This window comes from Saccostrea cucullata, unplaced genomic scaffold (assembly GCF_032062105.1).
Source record: "Saccostrea cucullata isolate Sc308-1 unplaced genomic scaffold, CSIRO_AGI_Scuc_v1 ctg4198, whole genome shotgun sequence".
NCBI lineage: Eukaryota > Metazoa > Mollusca > Bivalvia > Ostreida > Ostreidae > Saccostrea > Saccostrea cuccullata.
In genome coordinates, this window is record NW_026931874.1 from 9,700 (window position 1) to 26,805 (window position 17,106).

Consider the following 17,106-nt stretch of genomic DNA (forward strand, 5'->3'; position numbering starts at 1 on the left):
AAGATATTTGAAATATCTGTAGACATATGCAGTCTAAGTAACATAACCAAAAATCATTAACAAATTCTTTATCTACAAAAAGTAAATATATGGGAGAAAAAATAATCAAATAATGTGGTTTTTCTCTTATAACCGAAAGTTGTCGTTTTTGTTTCCGGTGGGACTGATATATTTTAAAGCTACAAAATAAGATTCTATAATCTGATGTAAAAAAAAAATTCGTAAAAGAAAAGTTGAAATTTTAGATTTTTTTATGACTTCCGGTAACGACCGGAAGTGACGGCAGACGATCTTTTCCTAACTGATTTAGCCTACTTATCACGATTTACCACTTGATTAAGTTTGGTGTCTTAATCTCTTACTGTTTACGAGATCTAGCTATGATAACTTCTCATTTTGAGGACAGGAAATCACGCGACCGGAAGTGAATTTTACAAAGATATTTGACGTTACTGTAGACATTTACAGTCTAACTAACATATCTTAAATTCATTACAAATACTTTATCTATAAAAAATATTTAAGGGAAAGAAAAAATACTGAAAATATGCAGTTTTTCTATCATAACCGGAAGTTGTCGTTTTTACTTCCGGTGAGACTGATATATTTCGAAACTACAAATAAGATGTTGTTATCTGATGTAAAAAAAATTTCATAAAAGAAAAGGTGAAATTTTTGATTTCTTTGATCACTTCCTGTGACGACCGGAAGTGAAGGCGGACGATCTTAACCCAAATGGATTTGCCTACTTATTAAGATCTATCAACCCTGTAAGTTTGGTGCCTTAATCTCTTGCCGTTTCTGAGATCTCACTCGGATTAGATATTTTTCAAAAAAGCGGAAATCGGACAAATCTGACGACCGGAAGTGAATTTTGAAAAAATGAAAAAAACGTCTCGGGGTATTTTTATTCTCTATCATCCCTGAAAATTTCAGGAAAATCTGTCCAGCCATCTCTGAGAAATCCTGCCGACAAGATTTGGGAAAAAAAATAATAATAATAAGAAAAAACAGTAGAATCACTATAAGGTCTTCCGTCTGAAACGGAAGACCTTAAAAAACAGTAGAATCACTATAAGGTCTTCCGTCTGAAACGGAAGACCTTAAAAATATATCCTCTTGCATTTCTTAGCCTACTCAAAAACCCGACCACCGAGTTATAGAGGCCCTCTCCCGATGTTTTAAAATATAATGAGATTTCAATTGTGAGGAACTAAGGAAAGAAATAGATCGCTGTAATTAGGAACAGCTCAGAGATCTCCAATGCGTTGTCAGCAGTGCAGTGATAGCATCGTTCGATTTTTGTCCTTCGGATTTCCTACACCAACAGGAAAGGGACAAGCGCTTAAACTCCATCACAGAAAATAACACCTATGGCTCGCCTTTTGCCAAGTTCTTGTCGTGGTCTTTTTCTTTAACGTCCCTTCATCAGTGGAACCCATGATTAGTTGACTCATGTTTAAACACTGATAAAACTATTTGTTTTGTACATGAAGGTGTTTTTCGGCGTCGTGTGTCATTTAAATGTATACATTGTAGGTGCATGTGATGAAACGGTAGCGATCCCTTACCTTTGACGGACCATATTTGGCGTTTAATTCAGGAAACAGCATGAAACTTACATGCAAAGGATGTCCACTTCTGGATTATATACTTAATATATCTGTGCTCGTAAAGATGCTGGTGTTCACCTGTCATTTATCCAAAACAGGTAAAACATTTCAATATCATTCATATTTTTAGACGTCTTGCTTCATATATTCGCACTTGTTGACCGCCATGGCAATCTTTAATAAACAAATCATTAATGTATTATGTCCATTCATTAATACCAGACAGTCTGGGTCTGTCAAAGAATCAAGGAAATCAATAATGAGTTGGTTGATGCTACTGAGCATATGTGCATGCTCATCGTCAGCATTGCTTACAAATTTTCGCTGCGTTCCTCGTTGTTGTATGATATTGAATCTATTGTCTTTTACTCTAACAGTGGAATATTTTCTATATCATAATATCATCTAAGGCTATGCCAGACTTGCAATGATAAGTGCTTTCAAACTTTGTGTAATCAATTCATCTGCTCTACGTGCTTAATGTCACTTTATGATCTGCAGATAGCACATTTGTTTTCTTGCAAAGTCTGCAAATCGGTTCTCTTTACAGAAATGAATAAACGATTTCAAGACGATTTAATGTATCAACCGATCAAACTTGGTGTTCTGAACCCACCTGAAAGTTAAAAAACGAATAATGGTTCACTTCTTGTTTAACCCTGCATGTTTATCTTTGTATATATTTTCAACGCATGTCAGTTTATGTCTTTTGAACTGAATATATCGTCTTTCACTGAAATAAATTATCAAAGAAAAATGTCTAAGTGTGTTTTTATTCGGATGATAAATTATGAATTGTGTTTGTATTATTTGGAGCCGAATTACAATGTATTTACTATATATATATGTAAAAGAAAAGTTTGTCAGATTTATTTTTTTATCTCCAAGGAATTTCCAGTGAATTTGCACATGCAGAAGAAAACTGATTAATGTATTAAAAAGAAAGGATTGTGTAATCCAGCTGAAAGATATTTAAATCGCCCACCAAAACATATAAGATAAAATAACTTCTCTAATTACTCATAGTAACCAAAGACTTAAAGGTGTAAACGTTTACATCCTATGCATACCTTTGGAAAAAGTCACCTATTGTATCACTACTACTCATCACTTCTGTTGCATGTGGTGTCATATTTGGGTTTGAATCATGTATTTTTTTGCACGTCAACAAAATAGCAAAACATTTCATGTATTTGTTTGATGGGATCAAACAAATGCATGTACATTTTTTTTTGTAATTTTATAACATAAACTATTTCAGAATGTTACAATCTAAGTTTGAGTGAAACAAATAAAATTTAGATGCAAACCTGCATTTATCCCTAGCCGATTGTCACAGGACACTTTACTTAGAAAATCGCAACACATGTATTACTTGCCCAGTGCAAGGTCCATGTTATGCATGACAAATTGTTACTTTATAGAATACCCCCTTTTTTCTCATAAAACATTCCACTTTAACGTTTTAAAATTGAAAGTAAATAGCAATATGTGCTACCTGCACAAACTTTTTATTCAAAACACTTTCGCTTAACTGATGTTTAATAATTGAGGTTGAGAGTAGGATTTCAGAATTTCGTCTCAGGAACACTAAATGACCAGTATAGAATCGCTTCTTCAGCACCTGTAGATTCTTAAATCATCGATAGTGTAACTTCAAAGATCACACAAAAGTGGAATCAATATATTTTCTTGTTAAAATGGGCTTTCTGTTTCGACTTGAAATTTATGAGATGAAATTATGATTATAAGAAATGTTTTTTTCATAACTGCATTTCTCTGTTGGACAAACAACTCTTCCATAGATATCTAGGCAGACATTTACATGGAATGTCGATAAATTTGAAAACTTTCTGGATAATGGAAAAGGAAAAGTACACTGGAAAGCTTTATTTATAAGAATGTGGTGAACTATAAAACGATCTTTCATTGAACCTGCATAGTTTATCTTATCTGTAAGGTTCATGCCAGGATCTCTATGTTCTTCAATAAGTTATGCTTTGTTGTGTTTTTAAACTATGTTACAAGGGGAGTCTGTCATATTGAAACTAAACAATTTTATTACATTCTTTTTAATCAAGTTGACAATGTGTTTTATCAAATTAAGAAATATCTTTAGGGATCCTCTATGGGCTTTTGTATGTTAAGGAGACAGGGGTGCAATTTTAAGTTCTTGAACACGAAAAAGTATGTCAGTTCTGACGACCCCCCCCCCCCCTACCCCAAAAGATTTTGTCATCGAAGTATTGCTAATTTAAAAAAAATCTTAAAAGTAGCCTCACCAAAAATTGAGGTACCTTACCAGGCATTTTTTTTTGAAAACAGAAATTGCAAAGTAATGATATTTTATAACATTTTAATGCATATGTTATAACAAAAAGATATAAAAAGATGTGTATTTAAACAACGTATCACTAGAACTTACTCTACGTGTGTGTGGGATGGTAGGAATTGTTTTTATTTTGGTGAGGGTGTACTAAAACCCATGAAATACATGTGAAAATGACTATAAATCGATGTATATTGGCGTTTTATAGTCATCCAATTAATAATTGAATGAGTAATATTTTGCTGTTGTAGTTCACACTACTTTGGCAAAATCCATAGAAATAATACTACATTAGGGTATTATTAATTGTCAGTAATGAAAAATTATATCATTTTGACTTTGGCGCAAATTCAATCTCTCATTAGGTCGAATGCTGACCGACGTTTAGAAAAATAAGTCACTATTTTTTCAAACTATTATCTACGGATTCGTCCATTTGCCTGATCCTAACAAGGAGTATACGGCGGGTATGCTCAGTCGACGAAAGATGTTTACACTTCCATGGCATCTGATCCCACCACTTATGTATTTAGAGATATGTGTTAGCTTTCCTCCAAATTTCTACAGTTCCAATGTAAGCTTGACTACTGTTCTTTGTTTTCACAAACTACAGAATTAAAGCAAGTTTAGCAATATTTTACCGTGAATTTCATATTGTTATGTCATTTTTCTCCAATCATATAATAATCTATCATTATACCCCCCGCTTGAAAAGTGGGAGGGTATAAAGTAATCGGTATTTCCGTCCGTCAGTCTGTCCGTCCGTATGTCTGTTACGCTTTGGGGTACCCATCTCTTATCCACAACTCCTCTTATAACACTGAAGGAAATTTAATGAAACTTTCACAGATTCTTAACTACATATTGCCATTGTGCACCTCCTATTTTACTTTTTGATCTGACATATATTTTTGATTTTCCAGAGCAAAACATGAACACTGCCATTATATTCATATGGGAGGCGGGGGGTATCATTTAGTGAGCTCATTGCTCACAGTACCTCTAGTTATTATATGCATTTTTTGGTTTATTTTATAGATGGAACTATTTCATGTTTATTGCATTATGTTTTCCAAAATTTACTTCACTGGCATAAAATCTGAGCGGTACTGAGGCTCTAAATCTCAAAAAAAAGTTCTCGAAAAAATAAACTTAAAGTATGTATTCGCTATAATTTGTTATAGTAAAATACAGTTAACTATAGGGGTTTTAGGGAAGTACACACTAAATGCACAACCCCTGTATTTATTTTTGGGCATGCAGTAACAAAATTTTTTTAAATTAAAAGTTAATTCAATGATCTCTTTTTTAATCAGAAGGAATCTTTTCACCACAAAATTGTGTTCAAAGATGTTTTCTTTACATAACAAGAGATATCTCTCTTATTTTTTGCCGAGGATATCTTTCATTTTATAATTGTAGAATTTTTGAAATTCTCGATGTGCTTTATTTCTAGTAGTAGTTACCACAGCTACAAAAGCATCTGCTCTGTTTTAAGTTGACAGAAAGTCAATGTAGCTTGAGAGGAAGTCGATGTACGGATAACCAGTTTGACATTTGTTACCTGATAATGCTACTTAATTTCACTGAGGACACGACAAAATGCATTAGATTAATGAGCATGCATGATGTATGATTTTATCTCTTTATTAATGAGAAGTTAAAAAGTTGTTTGCTCTTTTCAGTAAATGAGCTCTATTTCCGTCTGTTAAAGAGAGCGGAAAATAAAATATTTGTGTTGTATAGATATTCTAGTATTTAGATCTATTCAACACTTTAAACCTGAATGTTAAAAAAATCACAATTTATTTTATTTTTAACACGTTAGTTGAACCGATTGTAATAAGTCGTATAATTATTCCAACTCTCTGTAATCCAAATAAAACAAATTTACCACATTATAACCCTATTATCACCCAACCACAGAATCAATAGCCATGCTTCCACGTCTCGCCGTATTGTTTCAGTCTGCAGGTTGCCGCAGGGGCATCATTCTGGCAGGCTCTATAATAAGATCTTTGAGAACTAAATGGAATATATTGGTATCGAGAGTAACCTATTATTGCGCGTCTCATGCCATTTATGCCTTTGGGGAATGTGACCTCAGGTGAACCTGTTGACCTCGTGGTCGCCTCTGTGACAGATGCTCTGAGAATATTTGATTTGGATATGATTTGTTTTAAAATTTGAGATTGGTGGCAAAAATCAAATTTCATTTATAGTCAACGCATGTAAAAAAAAAAAATGAATTTATTTTCTAATGTTATTATTTAATATTTTTGAAGAATAAATAAAATACTGCAATGGTACTTTAAAAAAGCAGAAAAATACATCGGCATACATTGCCTGTGATTCATGTAATTGATTTCATGAAAAAAGAAACATATGGAGATAACGAACAGTATTCAAGATCAAAAATCCATAAAACAATACAAAATAGGAGCAGAGGAAACACGGACCTCCAAACCATCAGATTTGGGATCAGGTGCCATAGAGGAATGAGCATCCCCTGCCGACAGGTCACACCCGCCGTCTGCTCTTTGTCATGATCAGGAAATAACGGGGAAATCCGTCCTCAATTCAGTGTATAAATAATGGACTTACAATTAGTATGAAAAACGTCAGTAAGGATTTGACTCAATAATAAATTGTATTTGCTGAGAAGGTTATTGTATCGACAATAGAATTTACAAAATGATGACATTAAACGAGACTGCTGAAATTCTTGTTTCATCATTTTTTGTCAATAATTTACCTCGTTTTAGAAATTGTTCATACACAGCACTCTTAAAAAAGTTTTACTTAGTAGTCATTTTTTACTTGAAATAACAAAGATAAGTAATAGATAATTACTAAGCATTTACTTAAAATTTAAAATCAATTACTGAAATATATGTCAATTACTAGATTCAAATGTTTTACTTGATTTTTGTATTTTAAAGAATTGTTTTACTTACACACTAAAAAGTTTTACTTAGTAATTTATATTTACTTAAATTTGCGTATATAAGTAATAACATTACTTGGTCTTTACTTACATTTTACCACTATTTACTATATAATTAATAATTTAATGCCCCCGTAAACGAAGTTTCGGGGGTATATAATTTTTGTCGTGTCCGTCTGTCTGTCTAGCTGTCCCTATGTTTGTCTGTTTATCTGCAGAAACTTTAACCTTGCCCATAACTTTTGATTTAGTGGAGCTATGACTTTCATATTTCACACGTGTATTCCTTGTAACAAGACCTTTCTCTGAGTATCACCAAATTTTACCTTGACCTTAAAGTTTGACTCACTTATACACAAAAAATCCAAACTTATTCTTTATCCAAATCTTTTGAACAGTAAATACCAGGACATTTATACTTCACATATATATTTTTTGTTGAAAGCTAAGAACATTCATTGAATACCAACAACTATGAAATTTTGACCATGACCCTGGAGATTTCCATCCTTGTGAAAAAAACTTTAACCTTGGCCATAACTTTTGAACGGTAAGGAATAGTGTTTTCATACTTACATATATGTAATCATTTTGGGAAGACCATTCATAGGATACCAAGAACTTTGACCCTTTGACCTTGACCTTGGAGTTTGACCCACTTTTAAAAAGCAAACCTTGACTGTATCTTTAAAAGGATTAGGGTTAGTGCATTCATACTTTACATAGTTCATCCTTGTGACAAGACCTTTCTTAGGGTACCACCAAATCTGTCCCTTTGTCCTTGACCTTGGAGTTTGACCTACATTTCAAAATTGGTAACCTTGACCATAACTTCTGAAGGGTTGAGGCAAGTGTTTCCACATTTCACAAATGTATTTTTTGTGGCAAGACCTTTCATTAGATACCAATAACCTTGACCTTTTGACCTTGGAAATATCAAGAAATCCCAATAATTTAAATTTGCATATAAGAAAAGTTTAACCTTTGCTATGTTGCCATACAGGGGCATAGGTGTTTCACAAACACATCTTGTTTGAATTGTATTAATTAATTTACTTAAAACAAACATTTATTTACTAAATCAAGGAGAATTCAGATCAGTATTTACTTAAATATGGTAGTCTAATCATTAATTGTCTGTGAGGAGGAGTTATCTTTCTTCTAAATATACCTTCATGTGAAAAAAAAGTCACACTAATAAAAATGCGAAATTAAGTACTTGAAATGTTTAACCATTTTTAAAATGGTCCTTAAAAAGATACAACTTATTCAATTTATAAGGCTTTCGAATTTGGAATCAAATGTTTTATTGTTATATATAATAAAATAATTACAAAGAAATTGGCAAAAGAAATAGAAAATATAATTGTTTCCATCGTAAGTAGATTTCTTCTGTTAAACTATTCAGAGGGCCCAATTAGGGAACTCAAATAAAGAAATCTGTGAGTAGTACTCACATGTCAGAGGATCGGTACCTTGCAGTGTTTCTAGTAAATAATGTCGATTTTAGTAAATATGATAAGTATTTCATTTACTTAGTATTCTTTTGAGTAATAATATTCTAGATTTTGATTAATTTCAGAATTACATTTACTTAGTAATAATTCATAAAATTTAGTAAATAGAAAGCATATTATCTCTAAATTAAGTAATAATAATTTAACAAAAATGAGTAGTTCATTACTAACTTAAAGTAATACAATTCCTATAATTTAAGTAATTCTATTGATACTTAGTAAATCATTTTATAAGTAAATGAATTCATCCTTATTACTAATCATGTTTACAATTACTAACTATGATAGTCATTTACTTGCTATTCTGACTAAATGGATTACTAATAATTACTAGTTTTTCTTAATCTAATATCTTATTTTAAAAACAACAAGTAAAACTTTTTTTAGAGTGAGAGCATGCTCTTGCATATCAACTGAGATATGTAAACTATTTATGCAGGTGATGAAGGTGTATTGCTGCATAAGCAAAAGAGGTTGACGATTGAAAAGTTAAAGTCATCACGTTTATCATAGAGCTTGGTTGTTAGATTACAATTAACGTCTTTTTCAAGTGAAATATTCAAATATAAACAGATGTGTCAGGCTCTGTGGTTTTTTTATCTCAAGCTCTCCAGGATACATCGTATCGACATAAAAATGAAAATTACCAATGTTAATTGACAATACGTCGTCGATATATCTGAAAGTCGAGTTGAAGGCCACAGCAAGTGTTTTCTTCTTTTCACGCATAAGATTTTGGACAAATTCTGCTTTATATTTTTTTAGTTTAAAAACAACTTATTTAGGTAAAAGAAATGATAATTTCTTCAACTTTTGTTGTCATTTTTTCTTGAAGCAAGACTTGGGATTGTGGAGCAATGTATCAAAAAAGACAATATACATGTACAATATACAAAACTCGTTTAGTACGAACACGGATATTGCGAATTTACGGATATAGCGAAGTCATCTTGGATGCCCAGTTGTATAAATTTAATGAATTTCTGAAACGGTTATAAAGAATTACGAATATAACGAAGTATTTTCATAGGTCCTAGTGACTTCGTTATAACCGAGTTTTGCTGTGTATGTATTGATAAGTAGCTGTACTAATTTCGCGTACTATTATAATAACAGAACACATAATTTTGTATATGTATACGGCCTTTTCAGCCGAACATCTGTACCTTTCCGTCTGTAACATTTTTGATTAAGTTTATATAATATATCACACTATGTGTGCTGATTTTTGTGTCTTTAAACCACATCTAAGAGTTAAATTTGTCTATTAAGATACGTTTATTACTTACAATACAGATTATTGATGACACAATTTGCAAACACTTGTATTCACACACGATAAAATTAATTTAGTTCACTTTGATGTAAACTCAGATTCCCTACACTTCTATTGGTCTCAAACCCTGTAGACATAAACAGATGGAGCCATTGATTTCCATAAGTCTTTCTTCAGATCTACATGTTCAAACATTTTTATTTATCTAGTTCTATGAAATAATTAAATCTTTAGAAACAGGCAAAGTGTAGTGTAGTGTAGAAATTTTGACAACAATACCGGAAAGTATGTTATTTTATGTAAATCAATAGCATAAACAATTATTAACATTGAGTGTATTGTGAACTTTCCGCAGAAATGATGAAGATTTATTTATTCCATTGCAGATGCAAATGCTTGCACCGGGACTTGTGAAGAAAAGTTCTTTGACATGCAAAAAGGATGTAACGAATACGAAACAAAGATAACGAAATATGACAACTTTGAACAAAGCAAAGAATTATGTCGGTAAGAACACTGGAATACAATATGATAAATTCTTTTTAAAAATCCAATTCTACAAACAAGTACTCCCATGCTGATATTAAAAATATGCACGGGGTCCCCTCGGTATATTATGTATGTTGCGATTACATAATATGTACTCAGTTTGGTCTGTTGTAATGTGCATTACACAATATGTTGGTTTGATTGGCAACCTAGTATTTTTTTAACAGCATTTTTAATATATGACTTTTATTTCATCACATACATTTTGCAAAAATCTAACTTAAAATCACTGAAGACCTAAGATTGAAAGATCTTTACTTAAATGTGCTTGAGTTTTTCCTTGACATTATCTATGAAATCTTTTAAGATTAATGACTTAAACTTTACAATTGTCAACTTCCCTTACTTATGCAGCAATATACCTTCATAACCTGCATACGGAGCTTATATATATCTCAGCTGATTCGATAAGCAAGAGCTTGCTCTTCGTATGAACAATTTTTAAAACGAGGTAAATCATTGACCAAATGTTGGTGAAACAAAGCATATCGGCAGTCTGTTTAAAGTCACCATTTCGTAAGTTCTATGGTCGATACAATAACCTTGTCAGCAAATACGATTTATCATTGAGTCTAATGCTGACTGACTTTTTTTCAGACTCATTGTTATTCTATTATTTCTACACTGGATTGACAATGGATTTTTCCGTTATTCCCAGATCATGACAAGGAGCACACGGCGGGTGTTACCGGTTGGCAAGGGAGGCTCACTCCTTCATGGCACCTGATCCCACCTCTGATGTTTTGGAGGTTCATGTTTGCTCTGCTAGTATTTTGTATTGTTCAATGGACTTCTGATCTTGAATACTGTTCTTTATTTTCTTATGTTTCATCAAGTAATATGCAGATATATATGTAGAAATATAAAGTCATTATATAATTTCTATTTCTAAAAACTGTCTGCTGAACAATCTTGAATTCAACGAATTTGATATTTCATACGAATTCTCATGTTAGTCATTTCACACTTGATTTGATTAACTAAATTTCTTTTTAATATAGAGTGTCATTTGTAAATGAAAAGTATGAGGGTCATTCAATAAGTAATGCAATATTCAATAATCATAATAAAGATTGAGACATTCAATTTTATTTTTTTCACATTTGAAAAGTTCTATTAAAGAGGTCCTAAACAAAGAAACCCCCATAAATTTCCCTGTTGTCTTCGCAAAGAAATTTACTTTTAAAGTAAGCATAGTCACTGCACTGAGCAGAAAGCTGTTTATAAATGATCTCTGATAAGAAGATGAAAAAACAGCGTATGTTAAAATTGTGCTTTTTACATAAACTGCCCTAAAAACTCTTATTTAAGATATGATTTTCATATGTAAAAGAATGATCTTTAACGCTGTATACTTTTCGGATGGATTCCATAATTCAGAAGAAAAAAGGGAGTTTAAATATAACAGTAAATCTGGTTGACTGAAATTTGTGGGGACACCAAAAAAAATATTGATGTTATGTGCCACATGATACCTAAAAATGCTAATCTAATGGAAAGACATCGTTAAGATACTAAACATTTAGAATCATCAGAGCATTTTATAGAATTCTAAAAAAGGAAAAAAAAATTGCAATATTTCTATCAGATAGGTGCCCTATTTTCTCACAAATGCCTCAGAGAAAGCACGTGCTAAATGTGCAAACGGTCTATTTAAAAACAATTTTTTTTTGATAAATAAAAGATTTTTTAAACTTGCTTGATAAATGACAAAACATAAATGTACATTTTTATAGCCGAAAAATAATATTAATAACAAAAAAAAATTGGAATCAAGAAAAGGTTTCATTTTATCATGATAAAGAGAAGTAAGGGCTCCAAAAATGTTTTAATAGTCTTTGTATTTAGAGGGGTCCATCAGAACGAATACATTCATCAAAATAAAGGACTAGCTATGGTTACTTTTATCTTAGAATTACACCAAGTAAAGTTAAACAGATTTCCTGCAATGCTAGTCCAAATTTCGATGACCAGAGTATTTTTCCTGTTCCTGACAACGCAGAACTTTGCATCTAAGCTTAAAGAAATAAATAAGATTTTGAAGAAAAGAAAGTAAACAAAACTTTTCCATCGCTCATAATAGCTAGATCTAATCCATTGTGAGATCTTTTTATTCCAAAAACACATGAAAACAATCAAAGGAAGATTATATAATGTCAGATAAGTCACGAGAAATGATATTCATCGGTGTCTTTGGGGCATTCCTTAAGATGAGTATGCTAAAGTTTTCTGTTCATTGATACAAAGACATAAGACATTTGTAAAGGGCAAAAGGAAATGTCTTGAGGCATTGGAACTATTAAGAATATGTATTGCGTACTTTCCTTATTTTTAGGTAACATGTTGCATTATTAATGAATGACCCTAGTATATAAATGAAAAAAAAGTATTCAAGCTCAGAATTCCATTAAAAAAGTACAAATCAGCAGGAGCAGAACTGACTTCGTAAACATCACAGGTGATCAGGACTGAGTTGCTCAAAACATTGCTTATCGTTAACCTCCGATTAAATCTCTTATCCAGCGGTTAACTTTGAACCATTGGTTAAATTCTGTTGCTCAAAATTTATCCACTGGTTAACTTTGCTATCCAGTGGTTATATATTGGCTAAAGTTAGCCATTCCACAGAGGTGGGATAAGTCTCCTAACCAGTGGATAATTATGACTAACAAATTATTATTTGTTGTAAATTTTGGAGGATAACAAAAGAAACAAAGGAGTATAGATATTGCAATCAAAAATTAATATTAATGAATACTAAAAAAAGACATTCATTTATAAGTCAAGTTGAAGTGGCTCTATAGCAATATTAGGCAGGGATAACGAAACTGTAAGGGATATGATAGGTTTTCAAGTCTTTATCATCATCAGAAATGTTTTAAATGGACTCTTTCAAGGATTAATTCCTTGGCATTGTAAAGGATCTTACTGAGTGACCTTCTCCTGCTAAAAATAAATAATAATTATTATAGGTACGTTTTAAGGGGGCCGACTGGGGTTTTATTGCGTGAAAACTACAATAGCGAAACTCTTCATTTTTGTACCTTATATAACTTCAACGCGTTCAGTGTACATGCAAAGTTTGGGGGAAATCCCAGGCCTTTAGATCCCTTAGAAAAAAAATTGAGGTGTTATGAAAAAAAAAGGTATGGAACTCTTTTCATAGGGTACCTACTTTCGCCAAAAACAATTCTTTTAAATCAGATGCTTTACAATTTTACTTTCTATCCATATCTATTCATATATAAACGATGATCTTAATTACTACCAAAGTTCATTCTGCAATTCCGTATACTTCTTGAGATATTCTGAAATCAATTCCAAAATTGACCTTAATTTTCTTACTCGACATCAGCTTACACTTACCCGGTATTATGCCGCTTACATTAATTTTACGCTGCTGATATTTTTGTTTAAAATCCTTTATGAACGACTAAAGTTAGAGTTATAGAACGACCTGCTGAAATGAAATGAGAAGTTCTAATAAAAGTAATTAATAGAAGACCGGTTCGATAACGTACGTAATATACCGGTACCTTATAGTTACATGCAAACATGGCGAATGTTCGAAAGAAGACGAGAAGGCACTACTTAGTTAATTAACTATTAAATAATATTGCAATAAGTACAGCCATTTCTATGCTCAATTAATTTAGTTTTCACATTGCTTAGAACAAGAAAGAGAAATGTTTGTGTTAAAAAGATAAAATACAATGTTATTATGTACTATTTGTGTAAACATGCAAATGCAAGCCTTCAGTTAAGTTATTTGATACAAGTCCACGAAATGCTTCATTAAGGGTGTTCGGTTGAATTGAGTTTGATAAAGGATACTGGTATTTTACAACAAGTATTTGCCAATAAATGATTCGAAAAAGAAAAGTTTATGCCAGCATTGTTTATATTAGTAATGTACAATTTCGGTTGCTTTGAAAGAAAATAAAGTGTTATAGTAAAAACAACAAAATAGGCAAAAATTATTGATTACGCTTTAACATCTGAAATTCCATCAAAAATGTACTGAAATTACACCCTTGTAATGAAAAGGGTAGGCAGGTCTGTTATCCGTTTTCCATAACCTCGAAATTATATACAGGATATACAAACGTACATAGGTATGTAACGGTGTATTTAATAAGATATTGAGATTGAAAGAGAGAAAGCAATAAAAGTAATTCGGGCTCCTGGAAAAATTTGAAATCATGAGAGGTTGTTTTGTGTCCTATATATGCAGGCAGTTGGATGATTCGATATGCATTATAAATTCTTATAAAATCCTGTCATCCCTACCCCGGGCTATCTCTGCTATGACCCAAATGATCAAATGTAAACTTAATTGCAGAGAAATTCTTAAAATATCTTTGAATTGATTGATTTCTATTGTACAGACAATCGTACATCATTTTTACTGTTTTATACATATAGGATCTTTGTATGACGCACGAGAGACATGTACGTCAATGGCGTCGTCTAGCAAAATGAACGTCGGAATAGACGTTACCATCGCTTAAACACCACTTTTTATCATTATTTGCGATGTATTACACTTAATCAGATATAAGCAAGTCATATATTGTGAGAAAGACAAAGTTCTTAACTTTTGAGTCAGATAAACATAAATTTATTTTAATGTTCGGCGAATATCGACCAATACCGTACTTTGTTCTTTAACCAGTAATTTGAGCAACCCAGTCCAGGTGTCACCAAGGAGTAAGCCGTCCTGTGCTCCTTCTCATAATTGGAAATTCAGTGTGAAAATAATAGCATAACAATTAGTTTAAAAATGTCAGTCAGCACTTGCCTTTTTAATAGATTGTATTTGCTGACAAGTTCATTGTATAGACCAAAGAACTCACAAAATTAGGACTTTAAAAAGAGACTGTTGACATTCTTGTTTCATCAACTTGCTTGTCAATAATTTACCAAGATTTAGAAACTGTTTATAGGAAGAGCATACTCTTACGTATGGAATCAACTGAGATATATAAATCCAATATGCTGGTAATGAGGTATATTGAAGCATAAATGTTATGGTAAATTATTTGATAAAGAAATGTCGTTTCAACTAGTTTAATCAACTAACAGTTGTTAAACTCAGATTTTCTAGTGATTTTCAATTATTTACTTTGTTACAATAGCGACTCAAAGTCGGATGTGAAATAAGCAGATATTTCTCGCAGGCGATTTAGAGTAGTTAAATTTAATATCGCATTGTTTTCTATATAACGTATTTTGTATAATTCTCAAATCTGAATATGATGTACATATTTTGCCTTTATTTTACAGAAGCCTGGTAGATTTTCTATTTTGTGTTGGAAATGTAGCTCCGATGTGTTTAGATAAAATGATGGAGCTAAAGGCGCCCTATTTCCAAAGCCCTTATGACTGTCATATCACAGATGAGGACTTAACTAAAATTCAGAATTATAAATCTTGTAAACATCTCACTACATCCAATAGTATAGATCCCTCCACAGTAGCTAGCCAAACATATGATCCGAACACAAAGTCTTTTTCTGTAGCATTCCAAACTTCGAGCCCGACCAATCAGCAACAGAAGGAATCGAACTCTTCCAATAAGTTATGTAAGTTTATCTTTGTTCTCCCACTTTTAACTCAAGCATAATTGGGTCATTATTCAAGAATATGCATGATGGCTACATATGAATAAAAGAAGGAGTCTGCAATCTTTAAAAAAAAATGGCTGCTGCTTCACACGCTTGTTTACTTGATTGTTTTTGGAAAAAAAATATCTCTGAACATGCAATAGGTACAATATTGCACCCAACATGAACTGAAATCCTTATTTCAAGTGCTTAATCTTTCATGAGCCATGACCAAAATGCCTATTCTACTCCATGTCAAATAGTATTTGAATACCATTCTATAAAAAAAAAAACTAACAATCTTTAATAAATGTTTACTTTGCTATTTTGTCATTTTTATTTCGTATTTTGGTAGATGTCAGTCTTCAGACACTAGTGATCGCCTGGCTGGTGTTTATTGGAGTAATAGAGAGAACTTTATGCTGAATGTTTCAGGATTCCTGATCTGCATTTGTTTCAATTTTATAGACGTAGCCAAATCTTGAGTGGGACAAAAAGCAGCTTCTCCAATAATCAAGCAGATTGTGTTTATCTGTCAATGGTTAAAACTTAAACAAATTCAAGGACAAAAACTAAAGCAAGCATTGTCTGTAAACTTGAAAACTATGAAAATTTTAAATGCTTGCAAAATTAAGTCTTCTTAAAATTTGTATACTGTATTTCTTTTACACATTATCGTCAAATTAATTTTGATAAAAGATAAAAATGGGGTAAAGAAATTAAGCATCTATATGAACGTAGATGAAGTTGATTTATTAATAGAAAAAATATTGTATGCAGTTAAAAAAATCGTTAAAACCATATTTGTATTGTTAAATATCGTATCATTTGAAACAGGTATGCATTCACATGCACATGTCGATGTCCTTTATCGTTTTAGAAACAGGAATTTGCCACCTTTAATTGACTTTTATAGGTAGTACTTTAAAAATTACAACTAGGTTAATTAGACATAAGTACACTTTTTAATGTATGAATCTTACAATATGCTTTGGTCCGAGACGTCATACGCGCGACGACTTTGAATTTTTTTCCTCCACAAAACTAACGAAGCCTTGTATTCCCTCGTATATATTTTTAGTCCCCGCGTGTATGATGTCAATGTACCTTATAATTACAAAACTTATTAAATCAAAAGAAGCCAATACCTGGCCAAAATTAGACACGATAATTGAAAAGTGTATTTCACAAATCATTCCGCATCTGTATAATTTGAAATTTTAGTTCTAGTCTTTTAACTTAGAAAATACAGTATGTTAATACAAGGGT

At 31.8% G+C, this 17,106-nt stretch overlaps 1 protein-coding gene across 1 annotated transcript; it reads left to right on the forward strand.

Moving 5' to 3' along the window:
- Positions 1-1,200: 1,200 nt before the first annotated feature.
- Positions 1,201-16,858, forward strand: LOC134233850 (uncharacterized). Its single transcript, XM_062715901.1, has 4 exons — positions 1,201-1,711; positions 10,069-10,189; positions 15,518-15,816; positions 16,193-16,858. Exons 1-4 carry the CDS (start codon positions 1,612-1,614, stop codon positions 16,261-16,263), a joined length of 591 nt encoding a protein of 196 aa, XP_062571885.1. The 5' UTR covers positions 1,201-1,611; the 3' UTR covers positions 16,264-16,858.
- Positions 16,859-17,106: the final 248 nt, after the last annotated feature.

What these genes read in the sequence shown, in the direction of transcription:
- LOC134233850 (XM_062715901.1), top strand. Translation starts at nt 1,612, where the DNA reads ATGAAACTTACATGCAAAGGATGTCCACTTCTGGATTATATACTTAAT. An exon ending in CTGTCATTTATCCAAAACAG is followed by an intron (nt 1,712 to 10,068) that starts GTAAAACATTTC and finishes ATTCCATTGCAG; the next exon opens with ATGCAAATGCTTGCACCGGG. An exon ending in GAACTCTTCCAATAAGTTAT is followed by an intron (nt 15,817 to 16,192) that starts GTAAGTTTATCT and finishes GTATTTTGGTAG; the next exon opens with ATGTCAGTCTTCAGACACTA.